Below are 20,233 nucleotides of genomic sequence, written 5' to 3'. Positions count from 1 at the left end.
ATGGTGGTGATAGTAGTGATGGTGGTGATGGTAGTGGTGGTGATGGTGGTGATGGTGATGGTAGTGATGGTGGTGATGGTGGTGGTGATGGTGGTGATGGTGATGGTAGTGATGGTGGTGATAGTGATGGTGGTAATGGTGATGGTAGTGATGGTGATGATGGTAGTGATGGTGATGGTAGTGAAGATGGTGATGGTAGTGATGGTAGTGATAGTGATGGTAGTGATGGTAGTAATAGTGGTGATGCTTGTGATAGTGATGGTAGTGATGGTGGTAATGGTGGTGATGCAAGTGATAGTGATGGTAGTGATGGTGGTAATGGTGGTGATGGTAGTGATGGTGATGGTAGTGATGGTAGTAATAGTAGTGATGCTAGTGATAGTGATGGTGGTGATGGTGGTAGTGATGGTGGTGATGGTGGTAGTGATGGTAGTGATGGTGATGATCGTAGTAATAGTGGTGATGGTAGTGATAGTGATGGTAGTGATGGTGGGAATGGTGGTGATGGTAGTGATGGTAGTGATAGTAGTGATGGTGGTGATGGTAGTGATGGTGGTGATGGTGGTAATGGTCGTGATGGTAGTGATGGTGGTAATAGTAGTGATGGTGGTAATGGTGGTGATGGTAGTGATGGTGGTGATGCTAGTGATGATGGTGGTAGTGATGGTAGTGATGGTGATGGTAGTGATGGTGGTAATGGTGGTGATGGTAGTAATAGTGGTGATGTTAGTGATAGTGATGGTAGTGATGGTGGTAATGGTGGTGATGCAAGTGATAGTGATGGTAGTGATGGTGGTAATGGTGGTGATGGTAGTGATGATGATGGTAGTGATGATGGTAGTAATAGTGGTGATGGTAGTGATAGTGATGGTAGTAATGGTGGTGATGGTAGTGATGGTGATGGTAGTGATGGTGGAAATGGTGATGGTAGTGATGGTGATGGTAGTGATGGTGATGGTAGTGATGGTGATGGTAGTGATAGTGATGGTAGTGATGGTGGTAATGGTGGTGATGGTAGTAATAGTAGTGATGGTAGTGATAGTGATGGTGGTAATGGTGGTGATGGTAGTGATGGTTATGGTAGTGATAGTGATGGTAGTGATAGTGATGGTAGTGATGGTAGTAATAGTGATGGTAGTGATGGTGGTAATGGTAGTGATGGTAGTGATGGTGGTAATGGTAGTGATGGTAGTGATGGTGGTGATGGTAGTGATAGTGATGGTAGTGATGGTGATGGTAGTGATGGTGATGGTAGTGATGGTGGTGATGGTAGTGATGGTGGTGATGGTAGTGATAGTGATGGTAGTGATGGTAGTGATAGTGATGGTAGTGATGGTGATGGTAGTGATGGTAGTAATAGTGGTGATGGTAGTGATGGTGGTAATGGTGGTGATGGTAGTGATGGTGATGGTAGTGATGGTAGTGATGATGGTAGTGATAGTGATGGTAGTGATGATGGTAGTGATGGTAGTGATAGTGATGGTAGTGATGGTGGTAATGGTGGTGATGGTAGTGAAAGTGATAGTAGTGATGATGGTAGTGATAGTGATGGTAGTGATGGTGCTGGTAGTGATGGTAGTGATGATAGTGATGGTAGTGATAGTGATGGTAGTGATAGTGATGGTAGTGATGGTGGTAATGGTGGTGATGGTAGTGATTGACACACGTGGTAGTGATGGTAGTGACAGTGATGGTAGTGATAGTGGTAATGGTGGTGATGGTAGTGATGGTGGTAGTGATGGTGGTGATGGTAGTGATAGTGATGGTAGTGATAGTGGTAATGGTAGTGATGGTGGTAGTGATGGTAGTGATGGTGGTGGTAGTGATGGTAGTGATAGTAGTGATGGTAGTGATGGTGATAGTGATGGTAGTGATGGTAATAGTAGTGATGGTAGTAATAGTAGCGATGGTAGTGATAGTAGTGATGGTAGTGATGGTGGTAATGGTGATGGTAGTGATAGTAGTGACGGTAGTGATGGTGATAGTGATGGTAGTGATGGTAGTGATGGTGATAGTGATGGTAGTGATGGTAGTGATGGTGATAGTGATGGTAGTGATGGTAGTGATGGTGATAGTGATGGTAGTGATGGTAGTATTGGTAGTGATGGTAGTGATAGTGATGGTAGTGATGGTAGTGATGGTGATGGTAGTGATGGTAGTAATGGTGGTGATGGTAGTGATAGTGATGGTGGTGATGGTAGTGATGGTAGTGATGTTGGTAATGGTAGTGATAGTAATAGAAATGATGGTAGTGATAGTGATGGTAGTGATAGTGATGGTAGTGATAGTGATGGTGGTAATGGTAGTGATGGTAGTGATGGTGATGATAGTGATAGTAATAGTAGTGATGATAGTGATGGTAGTGATGGTGATGGTAGTGATGGTGGTAATGGTAGTGATAGTAGTGATGGTGATAGTGATGGTAGTGATGGTAATAGTAGTGATGGTAGTAATAGTAATGATGATAGTGATAGTAGTGATGGTAGTGATGGTGATAGTGATGGTAGTGATAGTGATGGTAGTGATAGTGATAGTAGTGATGGTAGTGATAGTGATGGTGGTAATGGTAGTGATGGTAGTGATGGTGATGATAGTGATAGTAATAGTAGTGATGATAGTGATGGTAGTGATGGTGATGGTAGTGATGGTGGTAATGGTAGTGATAGTAGTGATGGTAGTGATGGTGATAGTGATGGTAGTGATGGTGGTGATGGTGGTAGTGATAGTGATAGTAGTGATGGTAGTGATGGTGATAGTGATGGTAGTGATAGTAATAGTAGTGATGGTAGTGATAGTGATGGTAGTGATAGTGATGGTGGTAATGGTAGTGATAGTGATGGTAGTGATGGTGGTGATGGTAGTGATGGTGGTAATGGTGATGGTGGTAATGGTGGTGATGGTGGTAATGGTGATGGTGGTAATGGTGGTGATGGTGGTGATTGACACACGTGGTAGTGATAGTAGTGATGGTAGTGATAGTGATGGTGGTGATGGTAATGATGGTAGTAATGGTGGTGATGGTGATGGTAGTGATGGTAGTAATGGTGGTGATGGTGGTGATTGACACACGTGGTGGTGATCACTGCTACTGATAATCACCATCCTGATGATGATGTTGACGTTGTGAGCGATGCCTTAGAAGAAGAAGACGACGAAGATGATGATCGCGGCGAAGTTTATAACCGCGCAGCCGACTTATTTTGCAAATTAATTATTCTTAATATTGACCAACCCCCCCCCCCACCCCGTGCGGCCTTGTCAGCCCTACCGGGGCACCCTCGCCAAAGCGGGCAGAGACAACTAGCCGAGGAGGCCCGATACCGTCGAGCGTCGCCCGCTCTTTCACAGCCCTCGGGACTCCCCCCACCCGTCTCGGCTCACCTGGGCTGGGCGTGAAGACGCAGTCCAGGGCGTGCACGAGAGACGCCATAGCCGTGGTTGTGGTGGTTGTGGTGGTGGTGGCTGTGGTGGTGGTGGTGGCGGTGGTGGATCGAGCGGATGAGTTGACAGCTGAGGGAGGTTGGAGGTGGTGGTGGTGTTGGTGGCTCCTCCCACAATCATCGGGGGAGGAGTTACGGAGAGAAGAGGGAGGAGCTACAAAAGAGGAGGTGGTGGCTCCTCCCATATTCACGGGGGAGGAATTACGGAGAGAAGGGGGAGGAGTTACGGAGAGAAGGGGGAGGAGTTACAGAGAGAAGGAGGAGGAGTTACGGAGAGAAGGGGGAGGAGCCACAAAAGAGGAGGTGGTGGCTCCTCCCATATTCACGGAGGAGGAGTTACGGAGAGAAGGGGGGGAGTTACGGAGAGAAGGGGGAGGATTTACGGGGAGAAGGGGGAGGAGTTACAAAGAGGAGGTGGTGGCTCCTCCCACATTCACGAGGGAGGAGTTACGTAGAGAAAGGGGAGGAGTTACAGAGAGAAGGGGGAGGAGTTACGGAGAGAAGGGGGAGGAGTTACAAATAGGAGGTGGTGGCTCCTCCCACATTCACGAGGGAGGAGTTACGTAGAGAAAGGGGAGGAGTTACGTAGGGAAGGAGTTAGAGAGGGGGGAGGAGTTAGAGAGAAGGGGAGGAGTTAGAGAGAAGGGGAGGCGTTACAAAGAGGTTTTTGTGGTTGTGGTGGAGGTGGTGGTGGGTCGAGCTGATGAGTTGACAGCTGAGGGAGGTTGGAGGAGGTGGTAGTGGCTCCTCCCACATTCACGGGGGAGGAGTTACAGCCAGAAAGGGGAGGAGTTACGGAGAGAAGGGGGAGGATTTACGGAGAGAAGGGGGAGGAGTTTCAGTTTCACTTTCTTTAGTTTATTAATTTTTGGTATAGCCCTGAGCGATTCGGCTCTTGAATCGGGTGCAACCACAACAAAAACAAGAACACGAACAAGGGAAACATCTTAAAGTGACTTTGTGTTGACTGTGCGAACAGAAAATCCATGAAAAAAATATCAAAATATTCCTGAAAAAAGCAGTGTACACCAACGCAAAAAATCCCAGTGGGATTCAAGTCAAACAACAACAACCACAAGACAACTAAGATTAAGGCCATCAGTCTAACCCCGTTACTACAACGAGCAAAAACGTGTCCAAACCAAAAAAACGTTTTCGAAATCACCAAAAAATAAAGCCATAATTGCAACGTAATGGTGATAACTGGTACTGTGACCGAAATGTTTAACAATAAACTACATAAACAACATGTAACACCAAATCCTAGAGCCACAGCTGGCTGCATGAGTTACTCCACAACAGCAGGAGCATCGGTCGGAGTATCACATTCTTCAATGCACCTTTAAGATCAGCACGCTCAATCAAAATACAGACATCTTCTTTGGTTCTTTCGGTAAAGTCACCACGTAGAATGAGAATACAACAATAAATTGATAAACTAAAATAACACAATAATATTCTCACGACGTTTCGGCTAACACACAAGCGGCCTTCATCAGGTGAAGGGACGAGACTGTCTGGAGGACAGCGCTGGAGTGAAAAAGCCACGCTCAGACCGCGACCTTTAAGCTGTGTGAGAAGAAACAAAGCGCCTTGACAAAGGAATTAGCATAGAATTTAGCATTGAAATGGCCGAGTGATTAGCTTGTGACTGGTCACAGAAATAGCTATGTTAAAGTTAAAGCATACACATCCGCAGAGGCACCCCTTGACAAAGGAATTAGCATAGAATTTAGCATTGAAATAGCTGAGTGATTAGCTTGTAACTGGTCACAGAAATAGCTATGTTTAAAGTCAGAGCATACACATTCACCGAGGCACCTAGTACAAATACAGATAATCAAAACACAGATAATACTTTGCAGCGTCATCCGGGGCGAAAACATTTGATTTGATTTCACGCCAATGAATAGCAGTGGCAGCTGGGGGTGTACAACTCCTCTAGAGCATGAAGTGTTAAAGCTCATTAGTTTTTTTCGGTAAAGTCGCGTGTGTAGAAATGCAATAAAATCACGTTAAAACAAAGAACACTCACGACGTTTCGATCACAACGCAAGCGATCTTCATCAGGTGTCAAGAACGGAGGTTGAACACGAAATGTAAGACTCTTCTGAAATTCGTGGTCCGCCAGGGAGTGTCTAACTGTGTCGTTGGCCTGACTGGTTGTGCTTCACGTAATTTTTCTTAGGTTTGTTGAATTCTCGTCTCTCATCTTCTTGTTTTATTTACCTCCATGATTTGTTCTTGATACCTGATGAAGATCGCTTGCGTTGTGATCCAAACGTCGTGATTGTTCTTCGTTTTAACATAAATGTATTGTACTCTTTGGTTCTATTGTGTAAAGTCACGTAGGTGAAAATAAAATAACAAAAAATCACGACGTTTCGGCCACAACACAAGCGGCCTTCATCAGGTGAAGGGACGAGACTGTCTGGAGGACAGCGCTGGAGTGGGAGAAGCCACGCTTAGATCACGACCTTTAAGCTGTGTGAGAAGAAAAAGACCAAGCGCCTTGACAAAGGAATTAGCATATAATTTAGCATTGAAATGGCTCATTGAAATAGCTAAGTTAAAGTATACACATCCGCAGAGGCACCTCTTGACAAAGGAATTAGCATAGAATTTAGCATTGAAATAGCTGAGTGATTAGCTTTATAACTGGTCACAGAAATAGCTATGTTAAAGTCAGAGCATATACATTCACCGAGGCACCTAGTACTCATCAAACAGGAGAATTTAGCGAAACACAACCACGCTCATAATTTTATTGTATTTCTACACGTGACTTTACCGAAAAAAACAACGAGTCCTCTAGAGCAGTTTTGAGAGAAGATCTCATTGGTCGAGATTCAAGTTGCAGTTTATTGGCAATAGCATTCCAGACCCTGGGGGCATCAATAGCAAAAGGCCCTTCCTCCGGTTTTAGTATGGCAATAGGGGAATGTGAAGCTGGTGAATGAGCGAAGACCTGAGGTCAAATTTGTTCTCTGAAACAGAGAGGAGATCCAGCAGCAGGTAGTCTGCGGATTTTTGTTGTAAGTACATCGTTGAATAAATAAGAGCTGGTGCATAAGCCGTCGAACATTCAGAGATGTTAAGTTTGACCCAATTTAGAGATCACAGTGGTGAGTCCTATATGGGCAGTCCAATGCAAATCTTAAGGCCGAGTGATAGATGGAATCAAGCTTCTTCAGTACAGTACTTGTGGCTGATTTATACACGATGTCACAGTAGTCAAGTGGAGGCAGTATGGTAGCTTTGATCAATTCCAAACGGAACATTGGGGGGAAGCAATGCTTGTGTCGATACAGAAAACCAATTTTTATTTTTGTCTTTTTACCAATATAATCAATGTGATCTTCAAAATTAAGTTTTGAATCCAGGATGACCCCAAGATACTTATAGATCTTGACTTGCTCTATTTGATAATTATTTAAGGAATGTAATTGGGGAAAAATAACTTCCTGCTTTAGTCCCGGTGAGAAGCATAGCACCTTGGTTTTGGAGGTATTCAGAGCAACTAGCTGATGTTGAGAGTTTGTTGAAATCACCCTGGAGCTTAGCAATCACGTCATCCGGAGAGCGGCCAGCGGTGATCAGTATCGTGTCATCTGCAAAAAGATTTACCCTGGAATGATCCAGGTCAGTGCCCAAGTCATTGACGTAAAGAGAGAACAAGAGGGGGCCGAGGATGGAACCCTGTGGAACCCCTTTTGTTATCTTCACACTGTTTGACCTCCAACCATCTGCGAATACAGTTTGGGTGCGAGAAAAGAGGTAAATTTTGTAACCATTGTACTGCGTTTTTGGGAAAACCGAGGCAACTTAGTTTACTAAGCAGGGTGTTGTGGTCTACTGTACCAAAAGCTTTGGACAGGTCGACAAAAAGACAGGCACAGTACTGCTTATTATCAAGGCTACTGTAAATGCGATTCAGAGATTCTAGATTTAAAGCTTTCGTGACTGCAAGGATCCATACTCTTTGGTTCTATTGGTAATGCTAAATTCTGTGCTAATTCCTTTGTCAAGGGGTGCCTCTGTGGATGTGTATACTTTAACTTAGCTATTTCAATGAGCCATATCAATGCTAATTCCTTTGTCAATGGGTGCCTCTGCGGATGTGTATGCTTTGACTTTAACATAGCCTTTTCTGTGACCAGTCACAAGCTAATCACTCAGCCATTTCAATGCTAAATTCTATGCTAATTCCTTTGTCAAGGGGTGCCTCTGCGGATGTGTATACTTTAACATAGCCATTTCTGTGACCAGTCACAAGCTAATCACTCAGCTATTTCAATGCAAAATTATATGCTAATTCCTTTGTCAAGGCGCTTTGTTTCTTCTCACACAGCTTAAAGGTCGCGGTCTGAGCGTGGCTTTTTCACTCCAGCGCTGTCCTCCAGACAGTCTCGTCCCTTCACCTGATGAAGGCCGCTTGTGTTGTGGCTGAAACGTCGTGATTTTTGTTATTTTATTTTTTTACCTCCGTGGTGACTTTACCCAATATAACCAAAGAGTATGTGATTCATAGAGTCTAATGCAGCAGATGTGGTGCTGTAATTTTTTCCGGAACCCAGATTGTTTTAGATGTAGTAGATTGTTGGTGGACAGGAAACTGCTAATTTTTCAAAAACTGCTAATTTTTCAAAAAATGTCATCAACGGGGACAAAATTGAGATAGGTCGGTAGCTATTGGGATCATCTTTAGGAGGAGTTACGTAGAAAAAGGGGAGGGGTTATGGAGAAAAAGGGGAGGAGTTACGGAGAGAAGGGGGAGGAGTTACAGAGAGAAGGAGGAGTCACAAAGAGGAGGTGGTGGCTCCTCCCACATTCACGAGGAAGGAGATACGTAGAGAAGGAGGAGGAGTTACGAAGGGAAGGGGGAGGAGTTAGAGAGAAGGGGGAGAAGTTACAAAGAGGTTCTTGTTGTAGTGGTGGTTGTGGTGGTGGTTGTTGTGGTGGTGGTGGTGGGTCGAGCGGATGAGTTGACAGCTAAGGGAGGTTGGAGGTGGTGGTGGCTCCTCCCACAATCACGGGGGAGGAGTTACGTAGAGAAAGGGGAGGAGTTACGTAGGGATGGGGGAGGAGTTAGAGAGAGAAGGGGAGGAGTTACAAAGAGGTTGTGGTGGAGGTGGCTCCTCCCATAACCACGGGGGAGGAGTTAGGCGGAGATGGGGAGGAGTTACAGAGAGAAAAGGGTCGTTCGAGAGAAAGGGGAGGGGTTAGAGGGAGAAGGGGGAGGAGTTGTAGATAGAAGGGGAGGAGTTAGAGAGAGAAGGGGGAGGAGTTACAAGGTCGTGGTGGTGGTGTAGATGAGGTGGTCGAGCTGCCCGCTGAGGGAGGTGGAAGAGGCGGTGTTGGCTCCTCCCACAACGACGGAGGGGGGAGGGGCCACAGAGAGAAGTTCGAGAGAAGGGGAGGAGTTACAGGGGAAGGAGGAGTTAGAGAGAGGAGTTGCATTGACAGGGGGCGTGGTCGCAGCGATAACTCCTCCCCTCTTCGTATAACCCCTCCCCCTCTATGCGTGGCTCCTCCCCCTTCTCCCCGTGAAGCAAAGGCAAAGCTGCCCCGTATAGCCTCCGCCAGGCTGACGGGGGCAAGTGCTGCTGTTGAGCAGCAGACAGAGGCAATTACGCACACAAGGTAGGCGGTGATGCGGTTCCGTGGTTGTATGACTCCGCCAGTTGAACGCAGCGGGTGGAGGCCACGGACTACTTTAGTATCGCGGAGGGGTGAGTGGAGGGGGGGGGAGAGGTGTGATTGGGTCCCTATCCCCTCCCTCCTCCTCCAATCAGAGGTGGGCAAAGTCCGTCGATAATATTAACATGTGAATGGATTAGCAGGCGAATCGATGAATAGGCGATTAGATGAACAGGTGAATCGATTAGCAGGCGATGCGATGAACAGGCGAATCGATTAACATGTGAATACATGAACCCACGATTCACTTAACAATCAATTAACACGTAACTCAACTAAAGCGTGAATCGATTAACGTGTGGGTCTATTAATAGGTGAATCGATTAACAGGCGATTCACTTAACGAGTGACTCACTTAACGAGTGATTCACCCAACGAGTGATTCACCTAACGAGTGGCTCACTTAACGAGTGATTCATTTAACGAGTGACTCACCTAACGAGTGACTCACTTAACGAGTGATTCACTTAACGAGTGACCCACTTAACGAGTGACTCACCTAACGAGTGACTCACTTAACGAGTGACTCACTTAACGAGTGATTCACTTAACGAGTGACTCACTTAACGAATGATTCACTTAACGAGTGACTCACTTAACGAGTGATTCACTTAACGAGTGACTCACTTAACGAGTGACTCACTTAACGAGTGATTCGCTTAACGAGTGACTCACTTAACGAGTGATTCACTTAACGAGTGATTCACATAACGAGTGAGTCACTTAACGAGTTATTCACTTAACGAGTGACTCACTTAACGAGTGATTCACATAACGAGTGAGTCACTTAACGAGTTATTCACTTAACGAGTTACTCACTTAACGAGTGATTCACTTAACGAGTGACTCACTTAACGAGTGACTCATTTAACGAGTGACTCACTTAACGAGTGACTCACTTAACGAGTGACTCACTTAACGAGTGATTCACTTAACGAGTGATTCACTTAACGAGTGACTCACTTAACGAGTGACTCACTTAACGAGTGATTCACTTAACGAGTGACTCACTTAACGAGTGACACACTTAACGAGTGACTCACTTAACGAGTGACTCACTTAACGAGTGATTCACTTAACGAATGACTCACTTAACGAATGATTCACTTAACGAGTGACTCACTTAACGAGTGATTCACTTAACGAGTGACTCACTTAACGAGTGACTCACTTAACGAGTGACTCACTTAACGAGTGACTCACTTAACGAGTGAGTCACTTAACGAGTGATTCACTTAACGAGTGACTCACTTAACGAGTGACTCACTTAACGAGTGAGTCACTTAACGAGTGATTCACTTAACGAGTGATTCACTTACCGAGTGACTCACTTAACGAGTGACTAACTTAACGAGTGATTCACTTAACGAGTGACTCACTTAACGAGTGACTCACTTAACGAGTGATTCACTTAACGAGTGATTCACTTAACGAGTGACTCACTTAACGAATGATTCACTTAACGAGTGACTCACTTAACGAGTGATTCACTTAACGAGTGATTCACTTAACGAGTTATTCACTTAACGAGTGACTCACTTAACGAGTGATTCACTTAATGAGTGATTCACTTAACGAGTGATTCACTTAACAGGTGATTCACTCAACGAGTGATTCACTTAACGAGTGACTCACTTAACGAGTGATTCACCCAACGAGTGATTCACCTAACGAGTGGCTCACTTAACGAGTGATTCATTTAACGAGTGACTCACCTAACGAGTGACTCACTTAACGAGTGATTCACTTAACGAGTGACCCACTTAACGAGTGACTCACCTAACGAGTGACTCACTTAACGAGTGACTCACTTAACGAGTGATTCACTTAACGAGTGACTCACTTAACGAATGATTCACTTAACGAGTGACTCACTTAACGAGTGATTCACTTAACGAGTGACTCACTTAACGAGTGACTCACTTAACGAGTGATCCACTTAACGAGTGACTCACTTAACGAGTGATTCACTTAACGAGTGATTCACATAACGAGTGAGTCACTTAACGAGTTATTCACTTAACGAGTGACTCACTTAACGAGTGATTCACATAACGAGTGAGTCACTTAACGAGTTATTCACTTAACGAGTTACTCACTTAACGAGTGATTCACTTAACGAGTGACTCACTTAACGAGTGACTCATTTAACGAGTGACTCACTTAACGAGTGATTCACTTAACGAGTTATTCACTTAACGAGTGATTCACTTAACGAGTGACTCACTTAACGAGTGATTCACTTAATGAGTGATTCACTTAACGAGTGATTCACTTAACAGGTGATTCACTCAACGAGTGATTCACTTAACGAGTGACTCACTTAACGAGTGATTCACCCAACGAGTGATTCACCTAACGAGTGGCTCACTTAACGAGTGATTCATTTAACGAGTGACTCACCTAACGAGTGACTCACTTAACGAGTGATTCACTTAACGAGTGACCCACTTAACGAGTGACTCACCTAACGAGTGACTCACTTAACGAGTGACTCACTTAACGAGTGATTCACTTAACGAGTGACTCACTTAACGAATGATTCACTTAACGAGTGACTCACTTAACGAGTGATTCACTTAACGAGTGACTCACTTAACGAGTGACTCACTTAACGAGTGATTCACTTAACGAGTGACTCACTTAACGAGTGATTCACTTAACGAGTGATTCACATAACGAGTGAGTCACTTAACGAGTTATTCACTTAACGAGTGACTCACTTAACGAGTGATTCACATAACGAGTGAGTCACTTAACGAGTTATTCACTTAACGAGTTACTCACTTAACGAGTGATTCACTTAACGAGTGACTCACTTAACGAGTGACTCATTTAACGAGTGACTCACTTAACGAGTGACTCACTTAACGAGTGATTCACTTAACGAGTGACTCACTTAACGAGTGACTCACTTAACGAGTGATTCACTTAACGAGTGATTCACTTAACGAGTGACTCACTTAACGAGTGACTCACTTAACGAGTGATTCACTTAACGAGTGACTCACTTAACGAGTGACACACTTAACGAGTGACTCACTTAACGAGTGACTCACTTAACGAGTGATTCACTTAACGAATGACTCACTTAACGAATGATTCACTTAACGAGTGACTCGCTTAACGAGTGATTCACTTAACGAGTGACTCACTTAACGAGTGACTCACTTAACGAGTGACTCACTTAACGAGTGAGTCACTTAACGAGTGATTCACTTAACGAGTGACTCACTTAACGAGTGACTCACTTAACGAGTGAGTCACTTAACGAGTGATTCACTTAACGAGTGATTCACTTACCGAGTGACTCACTTAACGAGTGACTCACTTAACGAGTGATTCACTTAACGAGTGACTCACTTAACGAGTGACTCACTTAACGAGTGATTCACTTAACGAGTGATTCACTTAACGAGTGACTCACTTAACGAATGATTCACTTAACGAGTGACTCACTTAACGAGTGATTCACTTAACGAGTGATTCACTTAACGAGTTATTCACTTAACGAGTGACTCACTTAACGAGTGATTCACTTAATGAGTGATTCACTTAACGAGTGATTCACTTAACAGGTGATTCACTCAACGAGTGATTCACTTAACGGGTGATTCACTTAACGAGTTAGTCACTTAACGAGTGATTCACTTAACGAGTGACTCACTTAACGAGTGATTCACTTAACGAGTGACTCACTTAACGAGTGACTCACTTAATGAGTGACTCACTTAACGAGTGACTCACTTAACGAGTGACTCACTTAACGAGTGACTCACTTAATGAGTGATTCACTTAACGAATGATTCACTTAACGAGTGACTCACTTAACGAGTGATTCACTTAACGAGTGATTCACTTAACGAGTGATTCACTTAACGAGTTATTCACTTAACGAGTGACTCACTTAACGAGTGACTCACTTAACGAGTTATTCACTTAACGAGTGACTCACTTAACGAGTGACTCACTTAACGAGTGACTCATTTAACGAGTTATTCACTTAACGAGTGACTCACTTAACGAGTGACTCACTTAACGAGTGACTCACTTAACGAGTGATTCACTTAACGAGTGATTCACTTAATGAGTGATTCACTTAACGAGTGATTCACTTAACGAGTGAGTCACTTAACGAGTGATTCACTTAACGAGTGACTCACTTAACGAGTGATTCACTTAACGAGTGACTCACTTAACGAGTGATTCACTTAACGAGTGACTCACTTAACGAGTGATTCACTTAACGAGTGACTCACTTAACGAGTGACTCACTTAATGAGTGATTCACTTAACGAGTGACTCACTTAACGAGTGATTCACTTAACGAGTGATTCACTTAACGAGTGACTCACTTAACGAATGATTCACTTAACGAGTGACTCACTTAACGAGTGATTCACTTAACGAGTGATTCACTTAACGAGTGATTCACTTAACGAGTTATTCACTTAACGAGTGACTCACTTAACGAGTGACTCACTTAACGAGTGATTCACTTAACGAGTGACTCACTTAACGAGTGACTCACTTAACGAGTGACTCACTTAACGAGTGATTCACTTAACGAGTGACTCACTTAACGAGTGACTCACTTAACGAGTGATTCACTTAACGAGTGACTCACTTAACGAGTGATTCACTTAACGAGTGATTCACTTAACGAGTGAGTCACTTAACGAGTGATTTACTTAACGAGTGACTCACTTAACGAGTGATTCACTTAACGAGTGACTTACTTAACGAGTGACTGACTTAACGAGTGATTCACTTAACGAGTGACTCACTTAACGAGTGACTCACTTAACGAGTGACTCACTTAACGAGTGATTCACTTAACGAGTGATTCACTTAACGAGTGACTCACTTAACGAGTGAATCACTTAACGAGTGACTCACTTAACGAGTGATTCACTTAACGAGTGACTCACTTAACGAGTGACTCACTTAACGAGTGATTCACTTAACGAGTGACTCACTTAACGAGTGATTCACTTAACGAGTGATTCACTTAACGAGTGATTCACTTAACGAGTGACTCACTTAACGAGTGATTCACTTAACGAGTGAGTCACTTAACGAGTGACTCACTTAACGAGTGACTCACTTAACGAGTGAATCACTTAACGAGTGACTCACTTAACGAGTGATTCACTTAACGAGTGATTCACTTAACGAGTGATTCACTTAACGAGTGACTCACTTAACGAATGACTCACTTAACGAGTGATTCACTTAACGAGTGACTCACTTAACGAGTGACTCACTTAACGAGCGACTCACTTAACGAGCGACTCACTTAACGAGCGACTCACTTAACGAGCGACTCACTTAACGAGCGACTCACTTAACGAGCGACTCACTTAACGAGCGACTCACTTAACGTGTGATTCACTTAACGAGTGATTCACTTAACGAGTGACTCACTTAACGAGTGATTCACTTAACGAGTGATTCACTTAACGAGTGAGTCACTTAACGAGTGACTCACTTAACGAGTGACTCACTTAACGAGTGATTCACTTAACGAGTGACTCACTTAACGAGTGACTCACTTAACGAGTGACTCACTTAACGAGTGACTCACTTAACGAGTGAATCACTTAACGAGTGACTCACTTAACGAGTGATTCACTTAACGAGTGACTCACTTAACGAGTGACTCACTTAACGAGTGACTCACTTAACGAGTGATTCACTTAACGAGTGATTCACTTAACGAGTTATTCACTTAACGAGTGACTCACTTAACGAGTGATTCACTTAATGAGTGATTCACTTAACGAGTGATTCACTTAACAGGTGATTCAATCAACGAGTGATTCACTTAACGAGTGATTCACTTAACGAGTGAGTCACTTAACGAGTGATTCACTTAACGAGTGACTCACTTAACGAGTGATTCACTTAACGAGTGACTCACTTAACGAGTGACTCACTTAATGAGTGACTCACTTAACGAGTGACTCACTTAACGAGTGACTCACTTAACGAGTGACTCACTTAATGAGTGATTCACTTAACGAATGATTCACTTAACGAGTGACTCACTTAACGAGTGATTCACTTAACGAGTGATTCACTTAACGAGTGATTCACTTAACGAGTTATTCACTTAACGAGTGACTCACTTAACGAGTTATTCACTTAACGAGTGACTCACTTAACGAGTGACTCACTTAACGAGTGACTCACTTAACGAGTTATTCACTTAACGAGTGACTCACTTAACGAGTGACTCACTTAACGAGTGACTCACTTAACGAGTGATTCACTTAACGAGTGATTCACTTAATGAGTGATTCACTTAACGAGTGATTCACTTAACGAGTGAGTCACTTAACGAGTGATTCACTTAACGAGTGACTCACTTAACGAGTGATTCACTTAACGAGTGACTCACTTAACGAGTGATTCACTTAACGAGTGACTCACTTAACGAGTGATTCACTTAACGAGTGACTCACTTAACGAGTGACTCACTTAATGAGTGATTCACTTAACGAGTGACTCACTTAACGAGTGATTCACTTAACGAGTGATTCACTTAACGAGTGACTCACTTAACGAATGATTCACTTAACGAGTGACTCACTTAACGAGTGATTCACTTAACAAGTGATTCACTTAACGAGTGATTCACTTAACGAGTTATTCACTTAACGAGTGACTCACTTAACGAGTGACTCACTTAACGAGTGATTCACTTAACGAGTGACTCACTTAACGAGTGACTCACTTAACGAGTGACTCACTTAACGAGTGATTCACTTAACGAGTGACTCACTTAACGAGTGACTCACTTAACGAGTGATTCACTTAACGAGTGACTCACTTAACGAGTGATTCGCTTAACGAGTGATTCACTTAACGAGTGAGTCACTTAACGAGTGATTTACTTAACGAGTGACTCACTTAACGAGTGACTCACTTAACGAGTGACTCACTTAACGAGTGATTCACTTAACGAGTGACTCACTTAACGAGTGACTCACTTAACGAGTGACTCACTTAACGAGTGATTCACTTAACGAGTGATTCACTTAACGAGTGACTCACTTAACGAGTGAATCACTTAACGAGTGACTCACTTAACGAGTGATTCACTTAATGAGTGACTCACTTAACGAGTGACTCACTTAACGAGTGATTCACTTAACGAGCGACTCACTTAACGAGCGACTCACTTAACGAGCGACTCATTTAACGAGCGACTCACTTAACGTGTGATTCACTTAACGAGTGATTCACTTAACGAGTGACTCACTTAACGAGTGATTCACTTAACGAGTGATTCACTTAACGAGTGAGTCACTTAACGAGTGACTCACTTAACGAGTGACTCACTTAACGAGTGATTCACTTAACGAGTGACTCACTTAACGAGTGACTCACTTAACGAGTGACTCACTTAACGAGTGATTCACTTAACGAGTGATTCACTTAACGAGTGAGTCACTTAACGAGTGACTCACTTAACGAGTGACTCACTTAACGAGTGATTCACTTAACGAGTGACTCACTTAACGAGTGACTCACTTAACGAGTGACTCACTTAACGAGTGAATCACTTAACGAGTGACTCACTTAACGAGTGATTCACTTAACGAGTGACTCACTTAACGAGTGACTCACTTAACGAGTGATTCACTTAACGAGTGATTCACTTAACGAGTGATTCACTTAACGAGTGACTCACTTAACGAGTGATTCACTTAACGAGTGATTCACTTAACGAGTGAGTCACTTAACGAGTGATTCAAATAACGAGTGACTCACTTAACGAGTGACTCGCTTAACGAGTAATTCACTTAACGGATGACTCACTTAACGAGTAATTCACTTAACGAGTGACTCACTTAACGAATGATTCACTTAACGAGTGACTCACTTAACGAGTGACTCACTTAACGAGTGATTCACTTAACGAGTGATTCACTTAACGAGTGACTCACTTAACGAGTGACTCACTTAACGAGTGATTCACTTAACGAGTGATTCACTTAACGAGTGACTCACTTAACGAGTGACTCACTTAACGAGTGACTCACTTAACGAGTGACTCACTTAACGAGTGATTCACTTAACGAGTGACTCACTTAACGAGTGACTCACTTAACGAGTGACTCACTTAACGAGTGATTCACTTAACGAGTGACTCACTTAACGAATGATTAACTTAACGAGTGACTCACTTAACGAGTGACTCACTTAACGAGTGATTCACTTAACGAGTGATTCACTTAACGAGTGACTCACTTAACGAGTGATTCACTTAACGAGTGATTCACTTAACGAGTAATTCACTTAACGAGTGACTCACTTAACGAATGATTCACTTAACGAGTGACTCACTTAACGAGTGACTCACTTAACGAGTGATTCACTTAACGAGTGATTAACTTAACGAGTGACTCACTTAACGAGTGATTCACTTAACGAGTGATTCACTTAACGAGTGATTCACTTAACGAGTGACTCACTTAACGAGTGACTCACTTAACGAGTGATTCACTTAACGAGTGATTCACTTAACGAGTGATTCACTTAACGAGTGACTCACTTAACGAATGACTCACTTAACGAGTGATTCACTTAACGAGTGACTCACTTAACGAGTGACTCACTTAACGAGCGACTCACTTAACGAGCGACTCACTTAACGAGCGACTCACTTAACGAGCGACTCACTTAACGAGCGACTCACTTAACGAGCGACTCACTTAACGTGTGATTCACTTAACGAGTGATTCACTTAACGAGTGACTCACTTAACGAGTGATTCACTTAACGAGTGATTCACTTAACGAGTGAGTCACTTAACGAGTGACTCACTTAACGAGTGATTCACTTAACGAGTGACTCACTTAACGAGTGACTCACTTAACGAGTGACTCACTTAACGAGTGACTCACTTAACGAGTGAATCACTTAACGAGTGACTCACTTAACGAGTGATTCACTTAACGAGTGACTCACTTAACGAGTGACTCACTTAACGAGTGATTCACTTAACGAGTGATTCACTTAACGAGTGATTCACTTAACGAGTGACTCACTTAACGAGTGATTCACTTAACGAGTGATTCACTTAACGAGTGAGTCACTTAACGAGTGATTCAAATAACGAGTGACTCACTTAACGAGTGACTCACTTAACGAGTAATTCACTTAACGGATGACTCACTTAACGAGTAATTCACTTAACGAGTGACTCACTTAACGAATGATTCACTTAACGAGTGACTCACTTAACGAGTGACTCACTTAACGAGTGATTCACTTAACGAGTGATTCACTTAACGAGTGACTCACTTAACGAGTGACTCACTTAACGAGTGATTCACTTAACGAGTGATTCACTTAACGAGTGACTCACTTAACGAGTGACTCACTTAACGAGTGACTCACTTAACGAGTGACTCACTTAACGAGTGATTCACTTAACGAGTGACTCACTTAACGAGTGACTCACTTAACGAGTGACTCACTTAACGAGTGATTCACTTAACGAGTGACTCACTTAACGAATGATTAACTTAACGAGTGACTCACTTAACGAGTGACTCACTTAACGAGTGATTCACTTAACGAGTGATTCACTTAACGAGTGACTCACTTAACGAGTGATTCACTTAACGAGTGATTCACTTAACGAGTAATTCACTTAACGAGTGACTCACTTAACGAATGATTCACTTAACGAGTGACTCACTTAACGAGTGACTCACTTAACGAGTGATTCACTTAACGAGTGATTAACTTAACGAGTGACTCACTTAACGAGTGATTCACTTAACGAGTGATTCACTTAACGAGTGATTCACTTAACGAGTGACTCACTTAACGAGTGACTCACTTAACGAGTGACTCACTTAACGAGTGATTCACTTAACGAGTGACTCACTTAACGAGTGACTCACTTAACGAGTGACTCACTTAACGAGTGACTCACTTAACGAGTGATTCACTTAACGAGTGACTCACTTAACGAGTGACTCACTTAACGAGTGATTCACTTAACGAGTGATTCACTTAACGAGTTATTCACTTAACGAGTGACTCACTTAACGAGTGATTCACTTAATGAGTGATTCACTTAACGAGTGATTCACTTAACAGGTGATTCACTCAACGAGTGATTCACTTAACGGGTGATTCACTTAACGAGTGAGTCACTTAACAAGTGATTCACTTAACGAGTGACTCACTTAACGAGTGATTCACTTAACGAGTGACTCACTTAACGAGTGACTCACTTAATGAGTGACTCACTTAACGAGTGACTCACTTAACGAGTGACTCACTTAACGAGTGACTCACTTAATGAGTGATTCACTTAACGAGTGATTCACTTAACGAGTGATTCACTTAACGAGTGACTCACTTAACGAATGACTCACTTAACGAGTGATTCACTTAACGAGTGACTCACTTAACGAGTGACTCACTTAACGAGCGACTCACTTAACGAGCGACTCACTTAACGAGCGACTCACTTAACGAGCGACTCACTTAACGAGCGACTCACTTAACGAGCGACTCACTTAACGTGTGATTCACTTAACGAGTGATTCACTTAACGAGTGACTCACTTAACGAGTGATTCACTTAACGAGTGATTCACTTAACGAGTGAGTCACTTAACGAGTGACTCACTTAACGAGTGACTCACTTAACGAGTGATTCACTTAACGAGTGACTCACTTAACGAGTGACTCACTTAACGAGTGACTCACTTAACGAGTGACTCACTTAACGAGTGACTCACTTAACGAGTGAATCACTTAACGAGTGACTCACTTAACGAGTGATTCACTTAACGAGTGACTCACTTAACGAGTGACTCACTTAACGAGTGATTCACTTAACGAGTGATTCACTTAACGAGTGATTCACTTAACGAGTGACTCACTTAACGAGTGATTCACTTAACGAGTGATTCACTTAACGAGTGAGTCACTTAACGAGTGATTCAAATAACGAGTGACTCACTTAACGAGTGACTCACTTAACGAGTAATTCACTTAACGGATGACTCACTTAACGAGTAATTCACTTAACGAGTGACTCACTTAACGAATGATTCACTT

General features: G+C 43.0%; 1 protein-coding gene across 1 annotated transcript in view; it reads right to left on the bottom strand.

Moving 5' to 3' along the window:
- The window catches only part of SMS (spermine synthase), a 73,279-nt gene extending 69,633 nt beyond the window's left edge, over window positions 1-3,646 (bottom strand). The window contains exon 1 of the mRNA XM_076055822.1: window positions 3,382-3,646. Coding sequence (XP_075911937.1) covers window positions 3,382-3,625 — 244 coding nt within the window. The 5' untranslated portion in view covers window positions 3,626-3,646. The remainder of the gene's footprint in view (window positions 1-3,381) is intronic.
- Between the last annotated feature and the right edge of the window lie 16,587 nt (window positions 3,647-20,233).

This window comes from Petromyzon marinus, chromosome 73 (genome assembly GCF_048934315.1).
Source record: "Petromyzon marinus isolate PM22_M1 ecotype Great Lakes invasive population chromosome 73, UKy_Petmar_22M1.pri1.0, whole genome shotgun sequence".
Lineage (NCBI taxonomy): Eukaryota > Metazoa > Chordata > Hyperoartia > Petromyzontiformes > Petromyzontidae > Petromyzon > Petromyzon marinus.
Note: the sequence above shows the minus strand (reverse complement) of the source record. Positions and strands in the feature narration are given on the sequence as shown.